Consider the following 17,134-nt stretch of genomic DNA (forward strand, 5'->3'; position numbering starts at 1 on the left):
GCATCTGAGATTACCGTTTCAGGGGTTAATCAGGGTAAAAAAAGCTAAAAAAATACATACTCACCTTATCCATTTGATCGCGTAGAGGCCGTCGCAGGCATCTTGAAGACATGATTGAATCTTCACATGATGACGTCATCACTCTGGCCGGCGTGGTGATGTCATACATCACTGCGTGCGAGATTTCATCGCGGCCATCTTCAATCAAGATGGACGCGACGGCCTCTTCACGCGCAAATGGATGAAGTGAGTATGTATTTTTTTTTGTTTACCTTCATTTCAGCAAAACCGTAACAGACTAGATGTAACTTATCTACAGACAGAACCGTCTTTATAACTCACCGTCAATCTTGACTGTCCTAAGGACAACTTTAGAAAATATTGGCGGAGATTTATTATTTCCCTTGCGGCAGAAAAGTGACTTTAAAAGGTCGCAAGCTGTGTGATTGTGACTTTTTAATTACATTTTGAAAAAAAAATATCGCAAGTGCCTCTTTTTATGCCATCCTCGGCACTTTTCCAAAAGGGGCGTGGTAAGGGTGGGGAAGGGGTGTGGCCAACCTTTTTTTCATTTTAAACAATTTTCTGGTGCAAACTGAGCTGTCGTAGATTTCTGTTTAGGCGCACGGACTGCCGGAGGAGGCCTCATCATAAATTAGTTACATCATCCAGCAGTGCAGGGGATATCAAGACTAGCATAGAAAGCACCGGTCTTGATGACTCTCCCCCAATGTGCTTAGTGCAATTGTGTTCTCAGGCTTGTACACTACTTCAAGCTCCGCTTGTCATTAGCTGCTCCAGTATCCGGCTGATTCTGACACTGCTGGTTACACTGTACCTGGACTACAAAGCTGTAACTTCTCCTCTTGTGGCTCTGGTTCTGGACTCTAGCTGCTCTGGTACTCAGGTTCTGCCTCTGACTGAGCTACACATCATCTCTGCACACATGTACACACAATGGAGCAGTATCCCCTGCCCAATTCCTGTTATTTCCATGCACACTAGATGACTGCAGATCATCTTGTAGTACTAGCCACAGACATTGACAGTTGAAGGGGTTATCCCATAAATAATGTAAAAAATCATACATAATCTAGTACATGACAACCAGCCCTGTACCTCACATTCATTGTTCCAATTGTCCTGCTAGATTTATATCAAGCTGTCAGCTTGGGGGCTTGTCTATTTTCAAGGGTGTGTCCTTTCTGCTGTAGTTGGTGGCAATTGAAGAATGGAACTGAGCATGTGCTTCCGTCTCAGTGAACAGGACAGAGAAATTAGAAAAAGCAAACAGCAGGTGGCGCTATACAGATAGATTTCAGTGTAGTGGCTATCATACATTTTTAATTACATGCAATTACAAAAGTATTCAGATCCAGGGGCTGGTTTGAAAACTGTAGGATATTTTTAGCGAGACAACCCGTTTAAATCAGAGTATTTTTCCTAATGTAAACCAACTTGGCCCATAACACTTCTGCCTTCACTTTTATATTACATACCGATATTTCTTAAGACATCGATCATATTGTTCTCATTTCCTCGTCTTGAGCTACACAGCAATTAGCAAATTCTTTTGAAATCACTCATTATAACTAAATCCATCCCTACACATTAAGGGAGAGTGTCACTACAGCAAGTGGCATTTATCGTGCAGAGAAAGGTAATACAAGCCACTTACTAATGTATTGTGATTGTCTATATTTCTTCCTTCATTTTTCCATCCCATTATACACTGCACATTTCCATGGTTATGACCACCCAGCAATCCAGCAGTGGTGGCCGTGTTTGCACACTCTCTGGTGGCCCAGGACCATGGGAGCTCACATAGGCTGGTGCTTTTTCCTATAGCCTGCAAGGACGGCCATCGCTGCTGGATTGCAGGATGATCGTAACCATGGAAATTACCAGTTTATAATGTGATGGAAAAATGAATCCAGCCAGCAAAGGAAGCAATATGGATAATAACAATACATAAGTAAGTGTCTTGTATTAACTTACTCTACATAATAAATGCTATTCACTAAAGTAAGACAACCTAGACAAAAAAAATCACAGAAAAAACTAAGATAAAAACATCCTGCACGCTATGATATACAAATGTGCGGATGTCCCTGGCCATATTATTGAAGAAAATCACAGAAATAAGGTAATACTGCACTTAGTAAAGTAGATGCAAATATTATATATGGACAAAGTCCTTACTCTGATATGATAAAATCTGAGACACTTAGCCAATATATTTTGATCAAAACACATCTGAGCCCGCCTACCAAGCGCCAAGGTGGTCTCAGGTCAGGCGGGTCCTACGCTAAACCTACCTAAGCCATTGGGCTTCTATGTTCAGGAGCGCAGACGCCGCACATATGGTGTGCTGCTCCTAGTCACCTCCATGTGCATGAAGCAACCAATGGGAGGAGGAGCAAGCACAGCCATATGTACCACCTAATCAAGGCGCTCTAATACTTGCATCTACTTTACTAAGTGGATTATTATCTTATTTCTGTGATTTTCTGAAGTAAGACAACCCTTTTAAAGAGGCAATTTCTTACTACTGAGGAAATAGGGGTTGCAGTGGCACCAAACTTGAGCCATTGGCTGGGGTGCACCACCAATGAGGCCAGGTGAGGCGATCACCTCAGGCAGCACCAGGTAGGGACAAGAGGGGAACAGCAGAAGGTCCATGGGCAATGAGCGCTTTCATCGTGGAAACGCTCATCTCTACATATTCAACTGCATCGCATACTCAGGACAGTAATACAGTTGATTGCTGCGATAGGGCACGGGACCATTGTCTCCCTGGCCCACCGTTTCCTTTAATAGGTTTTAGTCCTAGTTCCTGTAGCCTATCAAGGCCGGTGTCATCATTATCGCGCTGCCTGAGCCGGGCATTTCAGTTTTTGCCTAAGGCAGCAGAAAGGCTAAGTGCACCCCTGGCCATTGGCACCTCTTCCACTTAAAAAGGTGGCCCTATTACTTATTTTCATGAGTGGTCGGGACATCAAGTAATGGCTCTGCAAGGATCAACTCACATCCAAGTGATTCAACTCACATCATGTGATTACCATATCTTTATCTGGGATAAAGCATCATGCACACAGCAATGCCCCCAAAAAAACAGCTCTATCGGGACTCCATGCATCTAGGGAAAAATGGAATCTGTGAAAATATACCTCCATGTGCCCCTGTATAAAACAGAACCATACGGACCTAAAACAATCCATGGGCACCATAGACACAACCTGTGTAATCCACATCCCAAATACGGCCGTGTGCATGCTGCCATCCAGCCCTGAACTTAGATATAATGCAAATAAAAAATTATAAATAAAACTTTTTTATTTTTTATTCTTCTTTGGTACAAATAATTGTCAGTGCCAACCAAACCGAGCGAAATTGTGGGACTGGTAAAGAACATTATTGCTACTATTACTTAGAGTAATAGTAATAGTAGTAAAAGTCTAAAATTGAAGTAAAATTCTAAAATTGTATGTGGAAAATCCCTGGTAATGGAAAGTGATTTAGTAAGAGCTGCCTTGTTCCCTCTGCAACACTGGTATAGTTTGCTGTTTGCGGAGGAGGGAGCAGTGCCCGTATACACGGTGAAAGCAATTCATCTGTAATCTCTTTTCTCTTTCCCTGTTGGAGTTCTATTCATATTCTAATCACAGATTTTCCTTCCTTAAAAAAAAAAAAAAAAAAAACAGCCACTTTATCATCGCCCCAAAGCCCTGGCTTTTCACTTTTAACACATCTAATTCCAACTCCTAAAACTCTGCTATGGTACCTTTAAAATCTGCCAAAGCTAGATTATCACCTGACCCAAGAGACCGCGGACCCTAAATCTAAACACTCTGCAAAAGTTGGTAGATGCAACTTTTTGTTTTTACTATTTTTTCTTTTTGTTTTCTTTTATTTTGCAGTTTTATGTCCAGGATTAGTCTACATAATGTATGACACATGACGCGCAGATATTCAGCAACATGTGTAAATTATTACACGTGAAGCACAGTTATGTCTTATTAACGGCATCTAGTATCCGGCGATGCAGTTTCTGCGTGGTACAATCGAGTGTTGATTTGTGTAGAGCAAACATCAGTTTATGTAAGGAAGGGGAGGACAAGCCTGTGGAAGTATAAGTAATAAAAAAAATAAAAGAGGTTTTATAATAGAAAGGGGGGTTGAAGTGCTGGGATTGCGTAGATTTAAGCCCCCCTTTTTAGAGGAAAGTCTTTATTATTCAAAACAGCACCACAATGGGCTTCACAGAGAGCCTTGCCACATCCCCATCTGACTACCAGCCATTCATCAGGCAGCCTGGCCTATCAATGACATGTCTCCCATCAGGGCTCTTATAAAATGATGCTTTTTCCCATGCAACATCAGCAAACATTGTGACTGGTCTGTCTCTGCCCTGCTGGATTTACCAAGTGTCCATTTTCACTCCTTGCTCCCTTCACTGAGATAGGGGGTCTCACATCCCCTAGGATTTTGGTCTCCTGTTCTGCCCATGGGAAGATCATGCATTGTGGGTTATTGGAGGAACCAGACATGGATTCCACAGGTTAGTTCAAGTTTTGGCTTAAACAACTAGATCATTTAACCAATTTATTTCTGGGGCAACCCCCCCACCCTCCCTTCCATCCTCTAATTTATGCTGGGGAACTTTTTGTTAATATTGTTTTGGAGTTATGGAATACACCATAAGCCTAACCATGAAATGATCTAACAGGGGGTGGTCACTAGGTTATATTATATTTATTCTTTTTTTTTTGTTTTTTTGCTTTTTTATAGTTTTTATGCAGTCACAACTAAGAACTTTTGTCAAATAGACAGACAGTTCTTCGTGTGAGGTGACCTGGGATACTTTACATACATTTCCAAAGTAATGCCTGTAAACTTTTTAGCTCCTTGTACATATTAATGACTTTTTTTATGCTTTCGTTTTTTAAGTAGTAACTTCTTTAACTCTTCTGCTAATACACCTGTTGCATGGAATCAATCCGATTTGGCAAAAATAGTATAAAAACATATGAAGGAAATGTAAAAAAGAAATCTGTGCAAACAGATAGAAATTATATTTTTAACAATTTATTGTACTGGAGAAATATATGATTCAATAACCGCATATTATATTCTGAAGGAAGCATGAACAGCTACTCTCCAAGTTATTAGGACGTTACTCCCTTTTTGAATACTTGCACTACTAATGTGATAACTATACCAAATGTACATATAAAAACATCATATACACTACAACTTGTAAGAACTTTCCAAATTTTACACTTTTTGCTACTTTTTAGAGGAATGAGTCCTATCTAGACTTATAATGACTAAGTAAAAATCCAAGACACTTCTCAACATGGAAGCCATTCACCACCCCATACCCGGTGTGCCCCTTTATAGTCCTGATATGAGGTTACCTATTAAATATGGAAAAGATTTTTCAGCCACTGATAAAGTTGTTTCCCAATTTATTTTCCTCAATTTTATCACAGTTTTACAAAATAAAGAGGCATTGATGGTTAGTTTTTGAATCTGGTAGTCATTCGAACAAATATAGAACTTTTTGGACATTTTTCTACCTGAAATATGTTTCTATATAGCAAGTCGGATTATACTGATAAAATGTATGGTCATAATAAATAAAAATAATAGCACTGAATTCTTATCATAATCATAAGTTGGAACCAGAATCAAAATTCACAATAAAAAAAAATCCTTACTGGTCAAAATTTTTCCGTCCTTTTCTCGTTAATATTTGCATAATTTAGTATCTTCTGGTCAAACGCTAGCACGTTAGCACTCATACATTGTATTACGTACCGTTATATATTTGACCTGTATTTCTTAACACTTTTGGGTGGTGTCATGAAGCACTTATACTGGAAGCAACAAGTGTTAGGTGCAGTCATTCTTCTGTAATGGGGCACAGTAGGCGGCCATCAGTATAATCTGTTTAATGACTTTCTTTAGATCACTATATTTCATTGTATGGCTCATCCTTTTCCCGTCTGATCTAATTATTCAGTAGAATGTTAATACCACAGCTGCAGCCAGTGACTTCACTCCTTACAAAAAGTTTCACGCAGTCATCCCACCAATGTGTGCAGTGTTAGAAAATGTGTTTCATGATAACTTAAAATACAAGAAAATTTTGATAAAAGAAGAGATTAAAATATTTGAATAAAACTGATTTATTCGTAATTTTTTTCTACATTTTTATTTTATTTTAATTTTTTCCCATGGCTGCAGACTTTAGGACCCATAACCACAGCACGTTAGAAAAAACACAAATAAATGAGTATTTTTTACTTTTTAATAAAAAATGTTAACCGATCACATTTTAACTTAATTTAGATGATACATTTTCTGAATGGAAGTAAAAAAATTGTGAAAATAAAAACTAGATAAAGCTATAAAAGAATACAAAATGGACTCCTGCGGGACATATGACATTATGTTTATATTTATACTGGGTGTTGGTAATGAGGCATTTCTGAGAAGTTACTTTTAGAAGCAGTGGGTAAAGTTTGCCGGGGCCCGTTACCATGGCAACTGTCCATTGGCCTGTTGTCATGGACACCACTGTGGAGGAAAGAGATCCGCAACAGCAAAATATTATGAGTTAGCAGTTCTGTGCGGAGGAACACCAGGCGATCTGCTTCTTTTAGGAATAAAAAAACAACAAAAGGGATTCAGTGTTGAGGCAGTGGGATTCAATAGAGCATGCGTGTCGTCACATAATGTCGGATTCCTGCGGACTGTAGAACACAAGAGTCTGTATAATACTCCGCGAACACAAATCACCCGCTAGTAGGCTTCTGTCATCCCAGTCATCTCCTGTACCACAGATCACACCTCTCTCACAACTTCTATCTATCTCATATCTATCTACTGTATTTATCTACACTATCTCATATCTATATATATATATCATATCTATCTATCTATCTATCTATCATCTGTCTATCTAATATCTATCTATCTTATACAGTATCTCTCTCATAATATCTATCTGTCTATCTATTTCTGTCTATCTAATATCTATCTATCTTATACAGTATATCTCTGTCATAATATCTATCTCTTATCTCATATCTATTTATCTATCTATATCACGTTATCTATCTATATATCTCATATCTATCTAATCTGCAGGAACATTCTATCATATTGCTCTTCATTTTAGACAGAAATATGGCAATTCAATTTACCACCCAGTTCACTTTATGTAAACCTAACATATGGCATTGATACTGACACACAGTTATTATCTCATTTTATGATCATATTGACTAATGGACTAGAAATAAATTACATACGTACATAAGTACTGTGTAAAAGTTTTAGGCAAGTGCAGAGAAAAATGCTGAAAAGTAAGAATGATTTAAAAAATAGAAGAGTTAATAGTTTATTGTTATCAAATAACAAAATGCAAAGTAAATGAACAAAAGTGAAATCTAAATCACATCAATATTTGGTGTCAGAACAGCATTAGTTCTTTCAGGTACACTTGCATAGTTTTAGAAGGAACCCGGCAGGTAGGTTGTTCCAAACATCTTGAAGAACTAACCACAAATCTGTGGTAAGTAGGCTTACTCAAATCCTTCTGTCTCTTCATGGAATCCCAGACAGACTCGATGATGTTGAGATCAGGGTTCTGTGGGGGTCATTGTTCATCTTTACGCTGAAGATAGTTCTTAATGACTTTGGCTGTGTGTTTGGGGTTGTTGTCCTGCTGTAGAATAAATTTGGTACCAATCAGACATATACCTGATGGTATAACATGATGAATAAGTATCTGCTTGTATTTCTCATCATTGAGGACACCATCAATGCTGACCAAGTCCCCAACTGCTGACATACAGCCCCAGACTTGTAAGGATCCTCCACCATGCTTCACTATTGCCTGCAGACACTCAATATTGTACCGCTCTCCAGCCCTTCGGCGAACAAACTGCCTCTGTTACAAATATTTAAAAGTCCAGAGCACCTACAGTACTACCATTTATGTGCCCTCCAGTTCCTATGTTCTCCTGCCCTGTTGAGTCACTTGGACTTGTTTCCACTCAACTATGCACAAAAACATAGGAAATGGGGTGCAGAAAAATAGCAGCAGGTGTTCAGGACTGATCAGCCATAATCTGAAGGCATTCTTACTGTGCAGCCTTTTTCCACAACTGCCTAAAATATTTGCAGAGTACTGACTATCTTCTATCTATCTATCTATCTATCTATCTAATATCTATCTCATATCTATCTAATATCTATCTATCTATCTAATATCTATCTAATATCTATCTATCTATCTAATATCTATCTCATATCTATCTCATATCTATCTATCTATCTATCTCATATCTATCTAATATCTATCTATGTATCTCATATCTATCTATGTATCTCATATCTATCTCATATCTATCTATCTATCTATCTAATATCTATCTATCATCTATCTCTCTCATATCTATCTATCTAATATCTATCTATCTATCTATCTATCTATCTATCTATCTATCTATCTAATATCTATCTATCTATCTATCTCATATCTAATATCTATCTATCTATCTATCTATCTATCTATCTAATATCTATCTCATATCTAATATCTCTCTATCTATCTATCTTTCTCATATCTATCTATCTTTCTATCTATCTATCTCATATCTATCTAATATTTATCTATCTCATATCTAATATCTATCTATCTATCTCATATCTATCTATCTATCTATCTATCTATCTCTATTTATCACTATACTATTGAATAATGTATTCACTCAATACTTTTATTTCTATATACCTAAAACAAACCTATTTTTGCCTCACTTTTTACTATAAGATCATTCCGCAACAAGTAGAGAGATTCTATCGCTTCACTTGAATTTATTAAATAACTAAGCAATCTATCCGTCACTATGGCTCAGGGGAGATAAAATCTTTAAATTCTGAAGTAAACTCAGTTGATAGCAGTTACTTTTTCTTCCATTTATACATAAGTACCCACTATATACATAATGGTAATTTGCTTCTGGCACCTAACTTCCAGCTACTAGAAGAAACCATACTGACACGTGGAGTACTTGGCTTGACTCCTAATATCTCTAACAATTTTTCTATTTCTGATTTTGTAGCTTTCATTGTGCTAGTGTTCACAAATACATCATTAAGTATAGATTCACAAAATAAAAATATAAAATAAAATCCCCAGTTTAAGATTGGACATTAGAAATTCGAACTAACTTACTGTCCCCAAAATTGTTCTATATTTCAGGGAACTACCGTAAATCCCTGTTCCATGGAACAACTTTATGTCCTGTATCATCTGCATCTTTTTTCTATTTAGGACTAAGTTAAGGATAGTTGCACATTTTTGTGATTTTTGTAAAGAAATAAATATCAACCAGTAAATCAAGAGTCTGAATAATTCAGTTACAGTGTATGGCTGTTTTGTAAAGTTCTAGTTGTTCGCGTACAAGCAAAAGCTATGGATTTTGATATATTTGAATGGCTATGAAGATAATACATAGTATAAGGACTAATGTTGGCTATGTGGTTCCTAAAGATTTGGCCGGCGCCTCTTTAGCTGTTGCAGAACTAAAACTCTTTTCATGTCCTGACAGTTTCCAGCTATCAAGGCTTGATAAGAGTTGTACTTTTGCAAAAGTCACAGGTTAGAAACCGTTGTTTTAAATCTAATGTGCAATCTAGTGTTTAGATATAGGTATAAAATCGTATAGTGGCTCACTTCTCTACCCACATGTACTAGGTGCTCTATGTCTGGCTGATTCCCCCAATCAGTAAAAAATAAATGAGAAAAGATATTGTTTAGACAGGCACTCTATATCCGGAGTCATGCAGAGGCAATAAGTACAATTTATTAAATAAAATAAGAAATAAAACATAGAACATAAGATTTTCCCCCCAAAGAGTGCAACTAAAAATATTAAATAATAAATATTGGCAAAAAAAGACACAAAAAGGGCAAAAACGACAAATATCGACACCACCGGAGATAAGGGTATGGTAGGTTTTTGGCCGTGCCTGGTTGATGCACTAGGCCTTACCTAATAAAATTTAGATCAGGTTAGGTATAGACACATATATAAGCAGTAGGTACAGTCTGTATCGATTAAATAAAGAATCTTTCCCTTAAAAGGCAGATGGTGCAGATCATTATCATCTCCATCAGGGACAGTTTCCCATATCCAGGATTAGCGGACAATGAAATGGGGGTGTGGCCACAAAGGGCTAGCGTTATCAAAGTTAAATGTTGTTATGTTGCCCCAATGTGGTTTCAGACAGCCACTAGTTCAGTCCCAATCATTTATACTGTGCAGCATAGAACGTGACTAATTAACTTGCTTGAAGTTTTATATCCAATGTTGTAGGTCCCGGGCGATTATGTCACAATGTTTCAAATATGTTTCCAGTGATAAAATTGTAGCTTGATGTAGTTCAGTAGTATAATCAAATAAATTGCATTGCACAGTAGTACATATAATCACTTGGGGCACTGATGCCAATGTTGTGGATAGCTAAGAATTATATCGCAGTAGTTGGAATATATGTCCCATTCGTTAAAAGTTGTTATAGTAGCGAACCAACACTACCCAGTGCTTGCAGTGGCGTCCCACCATGCACGGTTGTGTTGGCGCTATTACCTGTCTTCACGGGCCATTACCGCTGGTGTGTGCCTGGATTTCCGTGTGCGTCTCACGAGGTGCTGTGAAGCTTGGCGTCCCACGTGTCTATTAATCTGTCTGTTGGGATGCATGCACAGGCCGGGGCAGACAGGTTTTTAAATTAATGGAAGAGCTTCCACTCAGTATATGAAGTCTGGTTCTTCTCGAAATGGAGTATGCGGGTATTATAATTGTTATACCAGACGCGTTACGAAGTCTAACTCTGACTTCTTCATCAGTGGTTACCCGCATATCCCCAGTGCATTCTTTTTATACACTTATCGAGCTGGACATAAAAGCTGGAGTGGATATTCTTCCTTTCTTTGGGAACGGTCCACCGCAGTCTGCATGACTCCGGATATAGAGTGCCTGTCTAAACAATAACTTTTCTCATTTAGCGTTTAGATATCATTTGGTCATTTTCCGCTTTCTGCATTCAGAGCTTATAGGAGTCTTTCCACCATTAGAAGTGATGACATAAAACTAGGATATACTGTCACCTACCGATCCATGGGGCTAGACTGATAACGACCCACCAATTTTCAGACTACAGGACAATAGGCCTGTATCGCAGGTCGTTGCACAACAGGTGGATGGTAACCCCACTGTGCAGGGAAGAAGATAAGGGGATCTCATTCCCTTTGTTCTCAGGAATAGCAAGGGTTCCAAAGGATCAGCCCCACATAATTGTAATAGTACGGCATATTCCAATGATAGGAACTTAGGGTTCAAGGAATGGAAAGGCCATAGCCATTGCCCGTCTTTAACTTCTGAGTCATCTTTAGAAGTTGAGCTAGGCAGACTTGGACAGCTGGGCTCCATAGCAGGTGCCATGCCTGCCACCCTGGCAGCTATAGCCATGTTCCCATTAAAAACCCCTTCCCAGGACTTGAGAGCTCCTGCTTCTTCTGCGGATGATAATGACACTGGAGGTTTAGACTGTTTTGTGAGTGATATGTGAAGAACTTATATTATTCCGTCAGTATGAGTCATCTGCAGCAGTAGGGATACAAGCAGACATGTTTCTACATTGCTGCAAATGGTGATACCCTAAAGCTGGGGCGTAGCTAGAGGTGGGGCTGGTGGCACATGTGCCTTGGGTGTTGAGTAGCATATCTCTATGCTAGAAATATCACTAGTCTAGGTACAGACTTTGCACTAAGAAATTTTAAAATATACTTATGTCTGTATGTACAATGCTTTACCAAACTGTAGTAAAAACTATTAAGTGAAAATGACATGGGTTCTCCACCTTGGACAATACCTTTTGGTTTGAAGACTCCCATGTCAATAAGAATTAAATACGGTAGGTTTCCTGCAGTTAGGACTTCCAACAATCATCTGTAGTTTTTGAAGAAACCTAACAGCAAGTGTTTATTTCCTCTACTGCCCCACTACAGAGAATATGAAGCATTACACCGTTGTCATTAGGATCAGTGGACTGCCAATGCAATGCGTGGATACTCCAGAGATACTGTAAAGAGAACCTGTCACCATAAAATGCAATGCAATCTGCAGGCAGTATGGAATAGAGCAGGAGTAGCTGAGCAGATTGATATATGGTTTTGTGGGTAAAGATTTAGCTAAATATATTGGGGGTCATTTATAATACCAGATAGATCTGTTTTTTGGTCTAGAAATGTTGCAGTTGCCATGACTTCCGATCTTCTTTTTTTTTGCAACATTTCAGGTGAAATTTTGGAGACAGACCACTTTTCAATGTGGTCTATGTTTAAGTCATAAAAGTGAGATTAGACCTGTATATGGCACATTGACTATCTGCAAAACTGTAGCAAAAAAGTCACAAAAAAGTCATATCCTACACCACGCAGCCCCCTGGTGTATTTTATAGAGGTAAGTAATACAACACAGTGCAGTGCACTAAATACATGAAAACTGCAGCATTTCATAAATTAGGTGCAACCACACAACATTAACCAAACTTAAAACTGAAAACTATCACTGATAACACCTCCCCTGAGTACAACTATCAGTGACTAACAGCTATCTCTGTATACAGACTTACACAGAGAATGTTATCAATCACTAATAACACCTTCACCATGTACAATTATCAGCTAATGACAGCTATTTCTGTATACACAGTAACACAGAGATAGTAGTCAGTTACTGATAGTTGTACAGGGTGTAGGTGTTATCAATGATTATTAGTATTCTCTGTGTAAGTGTGTATACAAAGCTGTCAGTAGCAGATAGTTGTACACGGGGGAGGTGATATCAGTGATTGATAGTATTCTCGGTGTAAGTGTGGATACGGAGATAGCTGTCAGTAGCTGATAGTTTTACACAGGGGAGGTATTATCAGTGATTGATAGCATTCCTGGTGTAAGTGTGTATACATAAATAGCTGTCAGTTACTAATAGGTGTACATGGAGGTGTTATCAGTAATTGATAGCATTCTCTGTGTAAGTGTGTATACATAGATAGCAGTCAGTCACTGATAGCTGTACAGAGCAGTGGTGGTTTCAGTGATTGATAGCATTCTATGTGTATGTATACAGAGATAGCTGTCAGTCACTGATAGTTGTACACAAGGAGGTGTTATCAGTGATTGATAGCATTCTATATGTAAGTTGTGTATACATAGATAGCAGTCAGTCACTGATAGCTGTACACAAGGGAGGTGTTATCAGTGATTGATAGCATTCTCTGTGTAAGTGTGTATACATAGATAGCAGTCAGTCACTGATAGCTCTACACAGGAGAGGTGTTATCAGTGATTGATATCATTCTCTGTGCAAGTGTATATACAGATAGCTGTCAGTCACTGATAGGAGGTGGTGTTATCACAGACTGATAGCATTCTCTGTGTGTGTATACAGGGATAGCTGCCAGTCAATGATAGTTGTACACAGGGGAGGTGTTATCAGTGATTGATAACATTCTGTGTGTAAGTGTGTATACAGAGATAGCTGTTAGTCACTGATAGTTGTACACGGTGAGGTGTTATCAGTGATTGATAGCATTCTCTGTGTAAGTTTTATATACAGAGATAGCTGTCAGTCAATGATAGATGTACATGGGGGAGTTATCAGTGATCAATAGCATTCCCTGTGTAAGTGTGTATACAGAGAGAGCTGTCGGTCACTGATAGCTGTACATGGGGGAGGTGTTATCAGTGATTGATAGCATTCTCTGTGTAAGTTGTGTATACATAGATAGCAGTCAGTCACTGATAGCTGTACACGAGGGAAGTGTTATCAGTGATTGATAACATTCTCTGTGTAAGTGTGTATACATAGATAGCTATCAGTCACTGATAGCTGTACACGAGGGAGGTGTTATCAGTGATTGATAGCATTCTCTGTGTAAGTGTGTATACAGAGATAGCTGTTGGTCACTGATAGATGTACATAGGGGAGGTGTTATCAGTGATTGATAGCATTCTCTGTGTAAGTTTTATATACAGAGATAGCAGTCAGTCACTGATAGCTGTACACGAGGGAGGTGTTATCAGTGATTGATGGTTTCCTCTGTGAAAATGTGTATACAGAGATATTTGTCAGTCACTGATAGTTGTACACGGGGAGGAATTATCAGTGATTGATAGCATTTACTATGTAAGTGTGTATACATAGATAGCTGTATATCACTAATAGTTGCACACAGGGGAGGTGTTATCAGTGATTGATAGCATTCCTGGTGTAAGTGTGTATACATAGATAGCTGTCAGTTACTAATAGGTGTACATGGGAGGTGCTATCAGTGATTGATAGCATTCTATGTGTATGTATACAGAGATAGCTGTCAGTCACTGATAGTTGTACACACGGAGGTGTTATCAGTGATTGATAGCATTCTCTGTGTACGTGTATATACATACAGTAGGTAGCTGTCAGTCCCTGATAGTTGTACACAGGGGAGGTGTTATCAGTGATTGATAGCATTCTCTATGTAAGTTGTGTATACATAGATAGCAGTCAGTCACTGATAGCTGTACACAGGGGTGGTGTTATCAGTAATTGATAGCATTCTCTGTGTAAGTGTGTATACATAGATAGCTGTCAGTCCCTGATAGTTGTACACAGGGGAGGTGTTATCAGTGATTGATAGCATTCTCTATGTAAGTTGTGTATACATAGATAGCAGTCAGTCACTGATAGCTGTACACAGGGGTGGTGTTATCAGTAATTGATAGCATTCTCTGTGTAAGTGTGTATACATAGATAGCAGTCAGTCACTGATAGCTGTACACAGGGGTGGTGTTATCAGTGATTGATAACATTCTGTGTATAAGTGTGTATACAGAGATAGCTGTTAGTCACTGATAGTTGTACACGGTGAGGTGTTATTAGTGACTGATAGCATTCTCTGTGTAAGTTTTATATACAGAGATAGCAGTCAGTCAATGATAGATGTACATGGGGGAGTTGTTATCAGTGATCAATAGCATTCCCTGTGTAAGTGTGTATACAGAGATAGCTGTCGGTCACTGATAGCTGTACATGGGGGAGGTGTTATCAGTGATTGATAGCATTCTCTATGTAAGTTGTGTATACATAGATAGCAGTCAGTCACTGATAGCTGTACACGGGGGAGGTGTTATCAGTGATTGATAACATTCTGTGTGTAAGTATGTATACAGAGATATTTGTCAGTCACTGATAGTTGTACACGGGGAGGTATTATCAGTGATTGATAGCATTTACTATGTAAGTGTGTATACATAGATAGCTGTATATCACTAATAGTTGCACACAGGGGAGGTGTTATCAGTGATTGATAGCATTTTTTGTGTTCTTGTGTATACAGAGTCTTCCTCTAAAAATTGGACTTGTCCCTGTAAGATACTTTTATATTGGCTGTGTAGATTACAAATGCAAGCTTTTTAGACCGTTTAGGTCTTTTCCCTTTAGTACTGTACACAAAAGGCAAGATAAGTTCAGTCCTCAGCTATTTTTTGTGTGTGTTTTATGCTTCCTGACGGATAAACATGTGTAACTTGGTGATGTGGTCTATTTTATAGCAGAAATAAATTCCTGTGAACTGCAAGTGCACAAATGGTGGTCAATCAAGACAGGAAGTACTACCCAATTTGAAGCATTACAGCTTGTAAAACACTAAAAGCTGCAAGGAAGATGTATACTAATTAATTTTTGTGGAAAATAAAATGTCCTACAAATGATAGATATTAAAATTGATGTGTGTTTGTAATGGGCCTATTAGATGGAGCAATTAGAAGATAAAAAATATTTATACAGCTCTTGAAAAGTTTTTAGAAAACTTGCAAAGAACAGAGGTGGAGAATTATCATCTCCCTGCGCTGCTTTTGTGGCGTAAAAAGTTGTAAACACCATGTTTGCAAGTTTTCACACGCCACTTACTACAAATTCTGTGGCATTTCTGCACTGTCCTTGCCACTTTCTGAAAAGGTGGCCTGGCTAGAGTTGGGAGTGGGCCCAACACATTTATCTTGTGTTGTGCCTGTTTTCAGGCACAAATGAAGACAGAAATCTGTCTCACAAGGTAGCTTTTCACAGTCTGGGCAAATTGGTGGCCATGGAACACAGCATTCTTACAGTGTCCACTCCAGCCTGTAGTGCAGGGCAATGTTCGTTCACTCCATGATCGGGTTTGTTCACTGTAACTTGTGATATTCAGCACATCATTAGGTCTCAGCCTGTAATGGGGGCACTCACTCTTACCTGAACCAAGCTGGTTCGGAATCCCCAATGACCAGTGGGCACCTCCTTTCAATTCTCTAGTTTCACATAAAAATACTCCAGCCTCTATTTCACACTGTGTCCGACTAATAGTCTTCCCACTCTAGCCTGGCTGCGTAGTAAGGACCCCCAGCTTTTTATAGCAGTTTCTTCTCTCACACCTTGTGGCTTCAGCTACACACTACTTACTGTTCCCTGCTGCAAGCCCTTATATAATATGCAAAAAGACCATAATGTCACAAGGGAACCCTACCTAATGTAGCAGCACACTACTTCATGAGTAAAGATACATGCAAACACTTGAAATATGGGTTAAGTTGAATTGCAATACTGATATACTTACCGTACATGAAAATTAGAAGTTCTTTGCCACTTTTTTTTTCATAATTGTATAGGGCCCATCTACCAATGGCAAGGCGACTTCTGTAGATGGGGTCTACACTAGCTGACTTGTTGTTCCTGGGCCTAGGTCTACAAAATTGAGAGCAATGCAAGATCCTATACTATGATCTTTGTAGTGTGCACCTATCACATTGTTTGGAGATGCTGGTCTAACCATGGAACACTACATCACCCATTAAATTACATGCAAAAAATGTTGGGGGCAGAATGATACAGCAGTTTTCAATATAATACAGTGAACAGGCTGAATACACAAACCAGTCTCATTAATTTTTCTTCATTAGGCTCCTGACTTTCAAATATATCCATAGTTCCTATTAGCCCGATGGGGGCAAAAAGAGTGTCCTTTTGTCCTC

At 38.6% G+C, this 17,134-nt stretch overlaps 1 protein-coding gene across 1 annotated transcript in view; it reads left to right on the top strand.

The window, feature by feature from the left end:
- The first annotated feature begins 4,325 nt into the window (after positions 1-4,325).
- Positions 4,326-17,134, top strand: part of RFX4 (regulatory factor X4) — a 68,003-nt gene continuing 55,194 nt past the window's right edge. Inside the window, 2 exon segments of the mRNA XM_044277932.1 lie at positions 4,326-4,438; positions 4,440-4,561. Of these exon segments, the coding sequence (XP_044133867.1) occupies positions 4,326-4,438; positions 4,440-4,561 (235 nt within the window).

The sequence above is a fragment of the Bufo gargarizans genome, chromosome 2, assembly GCF_014858855.1.
Source record: "Bufo gargarizans isolate SCDJY-AF-19 chromosome 2, ASM1485885v1, whole genome shotgun sequence".
Lineage (NCBI taxonomy): Eukaryota > Metazoa > Chordata > Amphibia > Anura > Bufonidae > Bufo > Bufo gargarizans.